The following is a 12,176-nucleotide window of genomic DNA, read 5'->3' as shown; positions in this document are numbered from 1 at the left end:
TCCTGTCATTTAGTTTATCCGTAAGTTGATTTTCTTATAATATTGGCAATATTGGTCCAGAGACCAACTAAATGACAAAACACGTCGCGCAGACACGCACCTCACACGCCGCTACAGTAACATATTTATATCAGGTTCCATCTAACTATCGATTAATTTATAAATTGTTTGTATTAACAGGACGCGCACACAACACTAAGACTTGAAAAAACTCATAAACAGAGTCACCTTATCTGTACATGTGGTTTGAAGCGGATGAGAAAAAATCATTTTCTCAAACATGCAATGAAATATTGTCTTTACGTTCCTTAAAATGGGCTGGGAAGTATCGCTTTTTGGGCGCAACAACTCGAGAGGACTGTAAAGGGATTTCATATTATTTTTTAGGCCTAGGCCTGCAAAGTAACTTTTTTTTTATAAAATATTGTCCTTTAGAGCATTTTTATTTTATTTTATTGTATGTTTGAGAAAAAGCACTATACATGCCTCGGCGTGAAAACGGATTCCCGGCCTCGTATCCCTATCCTATATACCCACTTGGCCGGAAATCCTCATTTTCCCGGCCTCTGAAGTAATGTACTATTTCAGTACAGATGGTGTTTTTTTTTCGTACGTACACGGCGCGCACACATACATAGGTACCGCGCGGAGTATGTTTGTAAGAAGAGTTGCTACTGGTCTTATACTATGCCTAAAGCTATGCTTCAAGTATCTTTCCATCAGAAATTCTGATCAAAAGGTCCCTATAGCACATGAAGCATATATTAGGCGTGGATAGCCACAGATATTTACATCATGTTACCACCAAATTGCTATATACAGTGAGCTGCAAAATTGCATGGCGAAATCATAAATGAATTCATTCATAAATTCGCCATGCACCTATTATTACTTGATAACAGCTAATAATTGAAAATGTTTGTGTTTATTTTCTTACCAATAAGAGTATACAGCTGCCAGAATTCTTTAAACAGTAGGTACACATAAATAATAAACAATTTTGCTAATTTAACGTCTTGATGTTGTGTGATCGTCTTACAAAGTTGCTAACTACACCTTAACGGTTGATCTCACGCCCTCCCTTGTACAAAACGTCTACTGGATGCGAAACAGCTTGGACAGGATTTTAACACGTTCTAAAAGAATCTACGAAAGCATAGGATCGTGTGCATTGGAGTAAGCTACCTTGAGGCTAAAAAAATTGAATATTCAATTCGTTAACTGCTAAAAACGTCTCCAGACGCGCGTTTACAGCCCTATGCTCTTTTTACATTGAAGGAAACAAATAGATAAATGTACCTACGCTTCCGGCGCGACTTGAATGCGCTACCGCTGGAATCAGGCCAGAGCTCAATTGAGCAATGGAAACCCCGCCAGACTCGAAAAACGTTCCACTCCTTTGTTTATGTAGGTATAGGTAAACGCCCTATTTTTAAAGTAAAAAATGTAGTATTGTTAGACGTTTCAGCTTGTTAAAAGGAGGCACCAGTGGCGGAGCGTCGATACAACTCGATTCCCAACGGGTTTCCTAAAATTCTCTAGTATCTGTAGAAGCCCATACAAAACAGATTCCAAAAACCCCTCCGGCTTTACCAACGAAAATTTTCACGCCCCGCCACTGGGAGGCACGGTCCCTTCATGGCGGAGAAGACACGAAATAATTATCGTTTCAAACGTTTCTAGTGTTTTACGATCCCCGCTACATAGATCAGACTGGCGGTTTACTCAAGGTAAGTGGTACACCTGTTTAGTAGTATCAACTAACAAATTTCACTGTCCAAGCTTATAACAGAATTTGTAATAAATTAGAATAATGCGAGAGGCACTTGATCTCTTTACCAAGTAAATTCAACTACGTTACATCTGTGAAGAGTGCATAACTATGGAGAGATTTCCAACTAGTAATGTCTTGAGAAACTATCAGAATCGTGTGAGCACAAAACTGACTGGAAGCCTCAAATAGTCTTTACACGTTCGTTGCGGTATCGGGTCGAAAGACCTTATACGAAATATGGTTTCGAGTTAACTGAATTGCCCCAGCGAAGGTATTTAAACTACATAACGTTCGATCTACCTACACTTTCAAAGGAAATTATAAACATGATTATTAACAGCTTGAATATTTTAACTTTTTGAACGCCCGGATGCCAGACGAAATAAAATTTAATTCCGTGCTCACACATTACTGTCAAAGAAAATTCAATATAATCAATATTGTAACCAAATAGTCATATGGAATAACACATTTTGTACTATGAGCTATGACCGAGTGTGGAAATAAATAGGCAAGCCATAGACAAACATTAACAAATCCTTACACTAAAACTATAGTACAATACAAGCAATGGTGTTTTATACAAAAATAAAAATAGGATATGTACAAAAAAAACTATAAAAATAAACATTACAGTGTATTATTATTACACAATATTCACATTTTTCTTTTCTAAAAACAACTAAGGAGAAAAGACAATATAAAGGATTTATCTTGCATAATCAATGATGCTAGTTTTTATTTTTACTAGAAATTTGCTTATATTATACTATAGGACGTAAACTAAAATATGTATACACTTCACAATTCCGAGCTTTATGGTTGAATACATACTCAAATATAACTTGGGCTAGTTTTCTATAAGTCAAATAATTTACTTGTATTATACTTACATAGGTAATCTCGATCTATTGATTCCTAAAATATATGTCGGTAGTACAACCACAGTAAAACCTGATTAGAAATGTATGACTATTTTCTTCATACTATATAGTGAACTGTCTTTGTTTTCAAATTAACATGTCGAAAACAAAGATCTTCGAAAACAGCATCCAAATTTAAAAAGAGAAATAGACCAATTAAGCTTAACAACACAGTTTTAGAAGAAGTCAATAACTTTAAATATCTCGGAAGTATAATTAATAACAAATCAAGATGTAGCCAAGATATCAGTACTAGAATCGCAATAGCTAAACAAGCCTTCAACAATAAGAAACAAATTTTCAAATCGAAAATGTGTACTACCACAAAAAAACTTTTATTAAATCCTATATCTGGAGCATCGCCTTATACGCCTGTGAAACGTGGACAATGACGAAAAGAGATAGAGAGTGATTGGAAAGCTTCGAGATGTGGTGCTGGCGGAGAATGGAAGGGATTAGTTGGACAGAAAAAATATCAAATGTTAGAGTTCTAGATAGGATTAAAGAAAAAAGAAATATATTAAAGACAATAGAAAACAGAAGAGGCGTACTAGTTGGACATCTGCTACGACACGACCTGTTTCTCAAAAACATTGTAGAAGGAAAAGTAGAAGGAAAGAGGGGAAGAGGAAGATCTAGGAGAAACTATTTCACCCAAATTAAAGAAAAGGTTCAGGTCGTGTCATACCAGAAGGTGAAGGAGTTGGTAGAAGACCGGACGAGTTGGAGATTGCTCCACCAACAAGAGCACAGCTCTTTAAGTTAGAAGAAGAAGAAGATAGTGAACTGTCGCTGGTCGCTGCATACGTCAGAATAACAGCGCTAAACGGCGCTCTCTTGACAACTGGCATACATTTCTGGTCAGGCTTTATAAGGAAGGTGTGTTTTTAGACTTAGTAGTTAGTAGGCCAACTCCGAACATTTTACAATTCTCGTTTGAAATTCAAAATCTAAAATGCATTTGGTCGAGGGCGCCGGTACACCTTGCACATGGGCCGGATTGCAAAAAAAAATACAAGCTAATAATGTTCTTGTATCTAATATTTTGTTGTGTCTAACATATTTATTACAAACGAACACTTGTATTTTAACTAATTATTATGCAATATGCCCCTTGAGCTCAAACTGTAGCATCGTCACCTTTTTTGCCGGAATTCCGCTCATTTTTTAGTTCGGAGTTGAATAATTTGTTGTAAATCGGTGTACAGATAACGCTTTACACGTCGTTAATTCATTATGTTTTTATTTAATAATAAACTGGGCTATTATTTAATTTAAAAGAAACTGAATTTGTTAAAGTATAACATAGAATGTAAAAAAATATATCGGAAAAACACATTCGACTAGTTTGGTCCTAACTTGACCCTAATTCATTACAATCGTAGTAGTTTTTCTAGTGCTTGTTTGCTTATTTTATATCAGTACGATGTAAACAATATAACACTTTCTATTTGGTTGTTTGTAATGAAAAAAAAAAAATAGCACTGCTGATTAAAAATCCTTTAAAAATACACTTTGTACTGAACCACTGTTTGAAAAGTAGATATATACAGTATAAGTTTTAATATTTAGTGCGTTAGCACTAAGCGAATAAGTAAATGAGATTTTTATACAGAAAATAAATACAATTCACTCAATGATTTTAAGAGTTACAAACTAAATTATTTAGGACTGGCTGTTTCTTCAAGTACCTAAACTAATAAATAGAGGTAACATACAAAACAAGCTCCAATCCATATCCGAAATGAGTTCCTCCGAATATACAGTCAGTAAAATTTCAATTGTCAAAAATTATTATTTCCTACTGATTGGAAAAAATATAAGAAAACAAATTTTCGCGGGAACAGTTTGGCCTCTAAGTGGTTGGAAAGAACTGTACCACATCACCCATTAAAAAAAATTAAAATGTTTTCTTCTACTTTTTCTCAACCAGCATACCATACACATTTGAGTGATTTCCCGCTGTTTTTGAGACACCCTGTAGGGAAGGAATTTGAATCCTATCACAGATATTTAGGTTTACATTACTACTCGTGTAAGTATTACAATTAAAATTCTAAATACTGAACACAAATGCCATAGTCTTTAGGAAATAATAGACAATTCAAAATGTCACAAACTTTACATTAGATAGGTAACTATCCGTGCCAATGAGAGTAGTATATTTTTAAGTAGATATAAAATTATAGCATAAATGAATGAGACAAATCCAGCAGTAGCTATTTTACATGAATATGCGCTAATGTACATCGATACATACATAAATATACATACAATTGTTTACTATCAGCTTCACCGCGTATTATCACCATTTGTTTTGGGCTGAAACAATAAAATGGAATAAGAATAATACGTTAAGTCAGTGTTCTTTTTTTATATAAAGCATAGTTAATTTAGAATTGGTACGCGATGGGAGGAATTTAATTTTTAAATGAAAAGAAAAAAGTAAACAATATTTTTTATTGCAGAATATAAAAGATCGTTTATTAATTTATAGCGTGTCACATATATTTCAATCATTCAGTATGTTTATGCACAAAATTACGGACTTTTCTGAAAATAGTATTCATCATCCTCTGAACAAGATTTTCATCCATCTTTTTTGTCTGTTGATTCCGTGTGTACCGCAAGGAGTGGATATTTTGAATTATTTTGCCACTATTATTTAATTGTCCTTTAATGAAATAATGATTTGGGCAATAATTATTGCCTAGTAGTTTTCTGGAAATTCAACAATTTAGCAATCATTGACCCAGACCAAGGGGATTTTTCACGTATTTGTTCACAGTGCATTTTCGCCGGTCAACGTCCATCATCAATAACTTACAAACGCAAAAAGTTAGATCAACCAAATTTCTAATATAGAGTTATCAACGTATTAAAATTAAGATGTGATTATCAGTTTTTTTTAATTTTTAAATATATTTTTTTTATTCGTCGCTAAACGCGTGCCAATACTATGTTAACTATGCTTTATTTGATATTTTTCTACAGTAGCAGTAACACAGGTAACCAACGTCGATATTTGTAACACATTTCTACTCAGATCCGCGTTTCGGCATTCGAGAGGTTAAATCAATAAAATCAGTCAGAAATATAGTATTATGTAGATTCTCAAAATACGCTAGTGAGGGTTCTTTCGTAAGTGAAAGATGTGGAACTGGAGACAATAAAGGTTATAAAGGAGATATATTTTTTACAGGCGAGAGGCTGGCAACCTGTCACAGCAATGTCACAATTTCGTTTTCTTTCAACCCCTAATGCCAAGAGTTGCACTGAAACTTGAGTAGTTTCATGTGCTCTGCCTACCCTTTATGAGATACATGCGTGATTGTATGTATGTATATTTTTATAAATGGCATATTATAATCATAGCGCTCATTTGGTCGCTTTGTCTAAAGTTCATAAGATAACAAGGGCAACAATCTAACTTCAATTTGGAATAGATTAATAATGAAATAATGGTAAATTTTGCCTCACCGCTACCACCAGGAGAAGAAGGGCGACTTGTGCTGGAAGCGCTGCTGGAACGAGTCGAAGAACCGCGACGACGTCGACCCGCTCTTGGACCTGCAGACAACATGGCTTTATTACATCACGCTGTAAACACATATAGGGGACCAGCCACACTCATAGGACGCATGTCTTGCGGCGCGCAACGGACGTCTCCGCCGCGCCGCCTGGGGGCGCGTCTTACGTCCTTCCTATACAAAATGTACTGAGGAGACGTTTTTTGAATTACATTCAGGCGGCGTGGCGGAGACGTCCGTTGCGCGCCCCGAGACACGCGACGCTTAAGTGGGAACGCTGCCTAGGGGTTAACTTTTGCAGGTTAGCCAACGATTTGAGGTGACATTGATTTAGAATTCAAATCCGATTGTCATATCGGGCCCAGATGTTGCATCCGTAACACTAAAGGCCACTTGCACCAACGAAAATGGAGGGTTAACCCATCATTTTATATGGAATTTGACAGATGTCAGCCCACTAACCCCGAGTTAAGTGGTTGGTGCAAGTGGCCCTAAAGATCTCAAAGATTTGGTTTCCTAAGACAGCGGTATTGCCACTATATGGAAGTACATACGCATATACATATTGTATGGAGTCGGCCGCTATTTAACGGCACCCTCTGTTGATATTAACCTGTAGTCGCGCGCGTTAGTCGACGTCTTTGATGATCAGTGATTGTGGGATTACTGTTTATCACATAAAGTTGTCCATGAGCGCTTGCGTAAGGTTGAGCACCCTCTAGCTACAGTATAACACCCTGTATACCTCTCCACGATGACGGCCGGCATCTGCACGAGCTGCACGGGGCTTTTGTTGTCCTTGAGCTCTTGCGTGAGGTTGAGCACCCTCTAGCTACAGTATAACACCCTGCATACCTCTCCACGATGACGGCCGGCATCTGCACGAGTTGCACGGGGCTCTTGTTGTCCTTGAGCGCTTGCGTGAGGTTGAGCACCCTCTAGCTACAGTATAACACCCTGTATACCTCTCCACGATGACGGCCGGCATCTGCACGAGTTGCACGGGGCTCTTGTTGTCCTTGAGCGCTTGCGTGAGGTTGAGCACCCTCTAGCTACAGTATAACACCCTGCATACCTCTCCACGATGACGGCCGGCATCTGCACGAGTTGCACGGGGCTCTTGTTGTCCTTGAGCGCTTGCGTGAGGTTGAGCACCCTCTAGCTACAGTATAACACCCTGCATACCTCTCCACGATGACGGCCGGCATCTGCACGAGTTGCACGGGGCTCTTGTTGTCCTTGAGCGCTTGCGTGAGGTTGAGCACCCTCTAGCTACAGTATAACACCCTGCATACCTCTCCACGATGACGGCCGGCATCTGCACGAGTTGCACGGGGCTCTTGTTGTCCTTGAGCGCTTGCGTGAGGTTGAGCACCTGCCCTCGCATCACGGACATCTGCCGCTCGAACAGACCCTTGTCGAACCCTTTGTCTTGCTGCAAAACAATACGATCATCGATTTTTAACTTTCACGATTTTTACACATATTTAATATTGTAAACGAGACTTAATCGGATAATTACTGTTTTTGACAAAACTCCGACGTTTCAAGGACGGTGTTGTCCCCGTGGTCTCTGGCCCCGTGGAATGGCATTTCTTCGCGAAACGAAAACGAAACGCCGCGAAAGGTACGCTCTGTCGCGCCAATACGCAAGAGCAATAGAGATAGATAGCTACGAAAGAGATATTATCTACGCACCGCAGAGCAGACTGACCGAGGTCCGAGACCACGGGAACAACGTCGTCCTGGAAACTTCGGAGGTTATTCAAAAACTTAGTTATACGCCATTAAGTCCCATCTACAATATTAATAACTTCAAAATATTTCATTTCGCATTTGGAAATACTTAAATAGGTATTAAGTGGAATGGCGGAAGGTGACCATTTTTAATATTGACAAAATTATAGGGCCCAAATATATCAAAATATGTTAAGGTTATGTTATTATTTGAAGATTATACTCACTTTAAATAATTGGTGTAATTCATCACATAATTCTTGGACGAAGTTCATGTCTGATAACAACGGAAGTACTAACTCTCTGAAACAAATTGAATAATTCTAAAATAATTAAACATCTCTATAATCAATCAAAAGGGCTGCTAACCCTGTCTGAAAATGGTTCGGATATGATTATTTCTGGCCTTAAAGTGCATACGTGTTCATCGGAATAATTGTTAGTAACGACAGTTTATTTTTACGAAGCCGTAGGAACTTTGAACACAGAACCCACATTAGATTGCCTCTTTTAAACTGGCCAAGCGCAACAGCATAGGGTTTCCCCAAACACATCGACGCGGAAACGGCTTTAGCCGATCAAAAATCGCTCGTTAACGCAGCCGGACACATTTTCGTACTAACGAGCGTTTTTTGATATTATTAAATTAAAACGGGACGCGTAAAACTTACGTTTATATTTAACCCGTAACGGGCGTAATGTCATGTCCGAAACATCGTCCTTCTTTCGTTATCCCGGCATTTGCCACGGTCCGCGGTCCGGGAGCCTGGGGTCCGCTTTGACAACTAATCCCAAGATCTGGCGTAGGCAATAGTTTTACGAAAGCGACTGCCATTTGACCGTCCAACCCGAAGGGTAACTGGGCCTTATTGGAATTAGTCCGGTTTCCTCACGATGTTTTCCTTCACCGAAAAGCGACTGATAAATATCAAATGACATTTCGAACATAAGTTTCGAAAAACTCATTGGCACGAGCCGGGGTTCGAACCCGCGACCTCCGGGTCGTAAGTCGCACGCTCTTAACGTCGGGTTAAATATAAACGTAAGTTTTACGCGATTAAGTCCCGTTTTAATTTAATAATATGAGCGTTTTTTGGTCCACGAAAGCCGATTTGACGTCGATATGTTTGGGGAGACCCATAGCTGGTCGTACTTTGTTCTTCTAAAAAAAATGTATCTCGTTAGAGAGAAAAACAGTAGAATCAGAAATGATCGTGGACTGACTTGGTCTCCTGCGTGAAGGGCAGCTTGGCCTGCGGCAGCCAGGCCCAGTGGTAGGGGTAGGCGCGCCACGAGTCGGGGTGCTTGAACGGGAACGCCAGCCCGTTGTCGATGGCCGCGATCGACACTTCCGGCGTGTGCCAATTCTGCAACCGACACCTAACACTTACACGGGCCCTTTTTTTTAAGTTGTCCACCCCACTTTAAGTATAGCATGGGTTTTTTTTACGAGATTCACACTCAGAATTGCGTATTTCGATCCTGATAGGAGAAAAAAAATGTCCCAAGACGTCCATACATTTTACAAACTTTCCAATCCGTTACCGCCATACAAAATGTATGAAAAAATGGTAACGGAATGGGAAAAAACCCTGGAACACTTTTTTTTCTTCTATATTGAAAGAGCTCGCGATTCTGAGTGAAAACTGCATAAAAAATTCCAAATCCAAAAATAGTGGGGTACAAGTTTGGAAAAAGAATGGCCCAAATACAACGAGTAATGGATTATTGAAGAGAACTTAAAGGTAAGGAATACAAACAATAAAATTAAACAATTGATTTGGGCGATGACGTAACAGCTGAATCCGCCCTCGGGCGAGACACATAGAGCGCCTCTCTGATGAACACAGATATTTGTTCCTGAGTCATGGACGTTTTCTATGTATATAAGTATTAGTATATTATATTTACTCGTATCGTTGTTCGAGTACCCACAATACAAGCCTTCTTGAGCTTATCGTGGGGCTCAGTCAATCTGTGTAAGAATGTCCTATTATAATATTTTTATCACACTCGCACACTAAATGTGCTATTGCACGCAGGCGGAGCGTGAGTTATAGAAACATCTTTCTCCCTAGGGAGTTAAGAAATTTCTAGTACTGTATTGAACTCTTTATTACCTTTCTGCATATTTTTAAAAATGCAATATTGAAAAACATTGTGTGTAACTCGGGAAGTATGAATATCTCGAGTCTTTAAATCGCTCCGGCAAGCCGTCGCGATTTAACTTACTCTCGTTAGTAATATTTACCTTCCTCCCCTTGTTGCACAATGTACTATTATTTATTTACTTATTATTTATAGTTTACTCACGCTAGGGTCAGTCATGTCGACGTCCCCCCTTGGCGTGGTCTGCGGCGCGTCGTACTTGATGAGCCAGTTGTCGTTGCCGCGGTCCGTGTTCCGAATGATGTAGTCCAACACGACCAGCCGTTCGAACTGTAACTGGAATCTGAAAATTAAACGCATTTATCAATCATTTTATGGCTATTCATCAACATATCGTCACTACTTTTAAAAAATCTCGTATCTCACGCTGTTCCTCAAACTTAAAACGCAGTAAGTCTACATGCATTCCATACATACTTACTACAATTTTCTTTTCATTGACAGACGAAGATACAAGTTTTTTTAAAAGTAGTGACGATATCTAAGAAGGCTCAGAAAATGGAGAAGCATACCGTCCTCACTGGTTTGGTCACTGGAAGATCAGACAGTACAAAAGCTATACTGTGGAATAATAAATGGACGCTGTTTTGTGACTATTGTTAGTTCAGCGTCGAAGAAAACAAATTGGCTTAAACCGCCGGGTCCGATCCGGCGGGCCGCAGGGCGAGGCACGTCTACATTGAACGTTGGCCGCGCTGTGTGTGGGCCCAGCAAATGCCGTGCTCTTATGTTGAAAGCCAAGATCGACTTTAGGGTCATCGCGCTAGCCAGTATAAACAAATAGATCATTCCTAAACTGGTATATTAGTTACCTCCAATGTTACCTATTTTCCCTATACCTAATATGAAACGTCTTACACCATACTATGAGGCAAATCAATACTAATATTATAAATGGGAAAGTGTGTGTGTCTGTTTGTTTGTCCGTCTTTCACGGCAAAACGGAGCGACGAATTGTCGTGAATTTTTAAATGGAGATACTTGAAGAGATGGAAAGTGACATAGGCTAGTTTTTGTCTCTTTCTAACGCGAGCAAAAGCTAGTAGTGAATAAATACTAACTTCGCCATGACGTGCTTGGGCGGCGGGTCCTGCTCGAAGCGCCGCAGCCAGTAGTCGGCGTCCTTGTAGCCCTCCACGAACAGCTGGAACGAGCCCGCCTGCCGACACACATCATCTTATTCACGAGTTTACCCACGAGGTCATCCACATCCTACTGTGACTCCACCGCGCTAGTAGATGATACTAGAAACGATTCGCAACAATATTGATTCAACTCAGGATATAGAAAAATAGTGCGCGGAGTCCCTCCGCGCGGAAGAAGTGAAAATTCGTAAAATAACCTTAAAAACATTCTGTCGTGACTGTCACGTTTTTGCGTTTAGTTACTTCCACCTGTTTACTGTTTTAAGTTAAATATTTTACATTGCTAATTGCTCAAATTATTGAAAAACAAACATAAACTCATGAAATATGGACAAGTTGAAAAGATTTACTTCAAAAATTGACATAGTTCTGTCTAGCAGGGGCGGCTGGTGAAACTTTCTGCTAGGCAAAACTGAGCAAAAGAAACCTACCTTTACATTAGGTACTTTACTAGTAGGTAATCAATTTTAGGCAAGCCTGTGGGAATCGGCTTGTATGGATCAGCCGCTGCTGCTGTCTACCATTTTTTTCAAAATTCGAGTTGGCAATTCTGACTGCGTTAAACATTTAACGTTATCAGTTGGAAGTCGCATTAAAAGTTTCACTTCAAAAAAAATAAACCTCTAGGCTTTCTAAAACTGATGATACGGAAACTATTTAGTTACCTTCGGCGGGAGTCCCATCCTATTAAATCGTAGATTAGGGAATTGTTCCGTGATGGCCCGTTTGAGCCGCGAGCGCTCCCGGTCTATCCGCAAGTAGTTGAAAGTCTCCGACACCAATTTGACCACCTGTAATGAATTCCACATATTTAGAATAAGTGTAAAAGGCCATAGGGTAAACCTCCAGTAGGTAACAGCCGCCTTTTGATAACTGGCCACCGTGTACAACAAATGAA

The 12,176-nt window shown here is 39.3% G+C and overlaps 1 protein-coding gene and 1 long non-coding RNA gene across 2 annotated transcripts in view; one reads left to right on the top strand and one right to left on the bottom strand.

Annotated features, from left to right (window-relative positions):
* Nucleotides 1–3,767: 3,767 nt before the first annotated feature.
* LOC125225669 (phosphatidylinositol 4-kinase type 2-beta) overlaps nucleotides 3,768–12,176 on the bottom strand; it is a 29,290-nt gene continuing 20,881 nt past the window's right edge. The window contains exons 4-11 of the mRNA XM_048129487.1: nucleotides 11,944–12,069; nucleotides 11,195–11,292; nucleotides 10,278–10,416; nucleotides 9,189–9,331; nucleotides 8,192–8,267; nucleotides 7,523–7,662; nucleotides 6,178–6,267; nucleotides 3,768–5,019 (exon numbers count right to left, since the gene is read on the bottom strand). Coding sequence (XP_047985444.1) covers nucleotides 6,180–6,267; nucleotides 7,523–7,662; nucleotides 8,192–8,267; nucleotides 9,189–9,331; nucleotides 10,278–10,416; nucleotides 11,195–11,292; nucleotides 11,944–12,069 — 810 coding nt within the window. The 3' untranslated portion in view covers nucleotides 3,768–5,019; nucleotides 6,178–6,179. The remainder of the gene's footprint in view (nucleotides 5,020–6,177; nucleotides 6,268–7,522; nucleotides 7,663–8,191; nucleotides 8,268–9,188; nucleotides 9,332–10,277; nucleotides 10,417–11,194; nucleotides 11,293–11,943; nucleotides 12,070–12,176) is intronic.
* LOC125225678 lies at nucleotides 6,860–7,643 on the top strand. Its single transcript, XR_007177003.1, has 3 exons — nucleotides 6,860–6,933; nucleotides 7,044–7,483; nucleotides 7,594–7,643. It is a non-coding gene; the product is annotated as an uncharacterized LOC125225678 (long non-coding RNA).

The sequence above is a fragment of the Leguminivora glycinivorella genome, chromosome 1 (genome assembly GCF_023078275.1).
Source record: "Leguminivora glycinivorella isolate SPB_JAAS2020 chromosome 1, LegGlyc_1.1, whole genome shotgun sequence".
Taxonomy (NCBI): domain Eukaryota; kingdom Metazoa; phylum Arthropoda; class Insecta; order Lepidoptera; family Tortricidae; genus Leguminivora; species Leguminivora glycinivorella.
The sequence above is the reverse complement of the archived record's forward strand: the minus strand, read 5'-3'. Positions and strand labels throughout refer to the sequence as shown.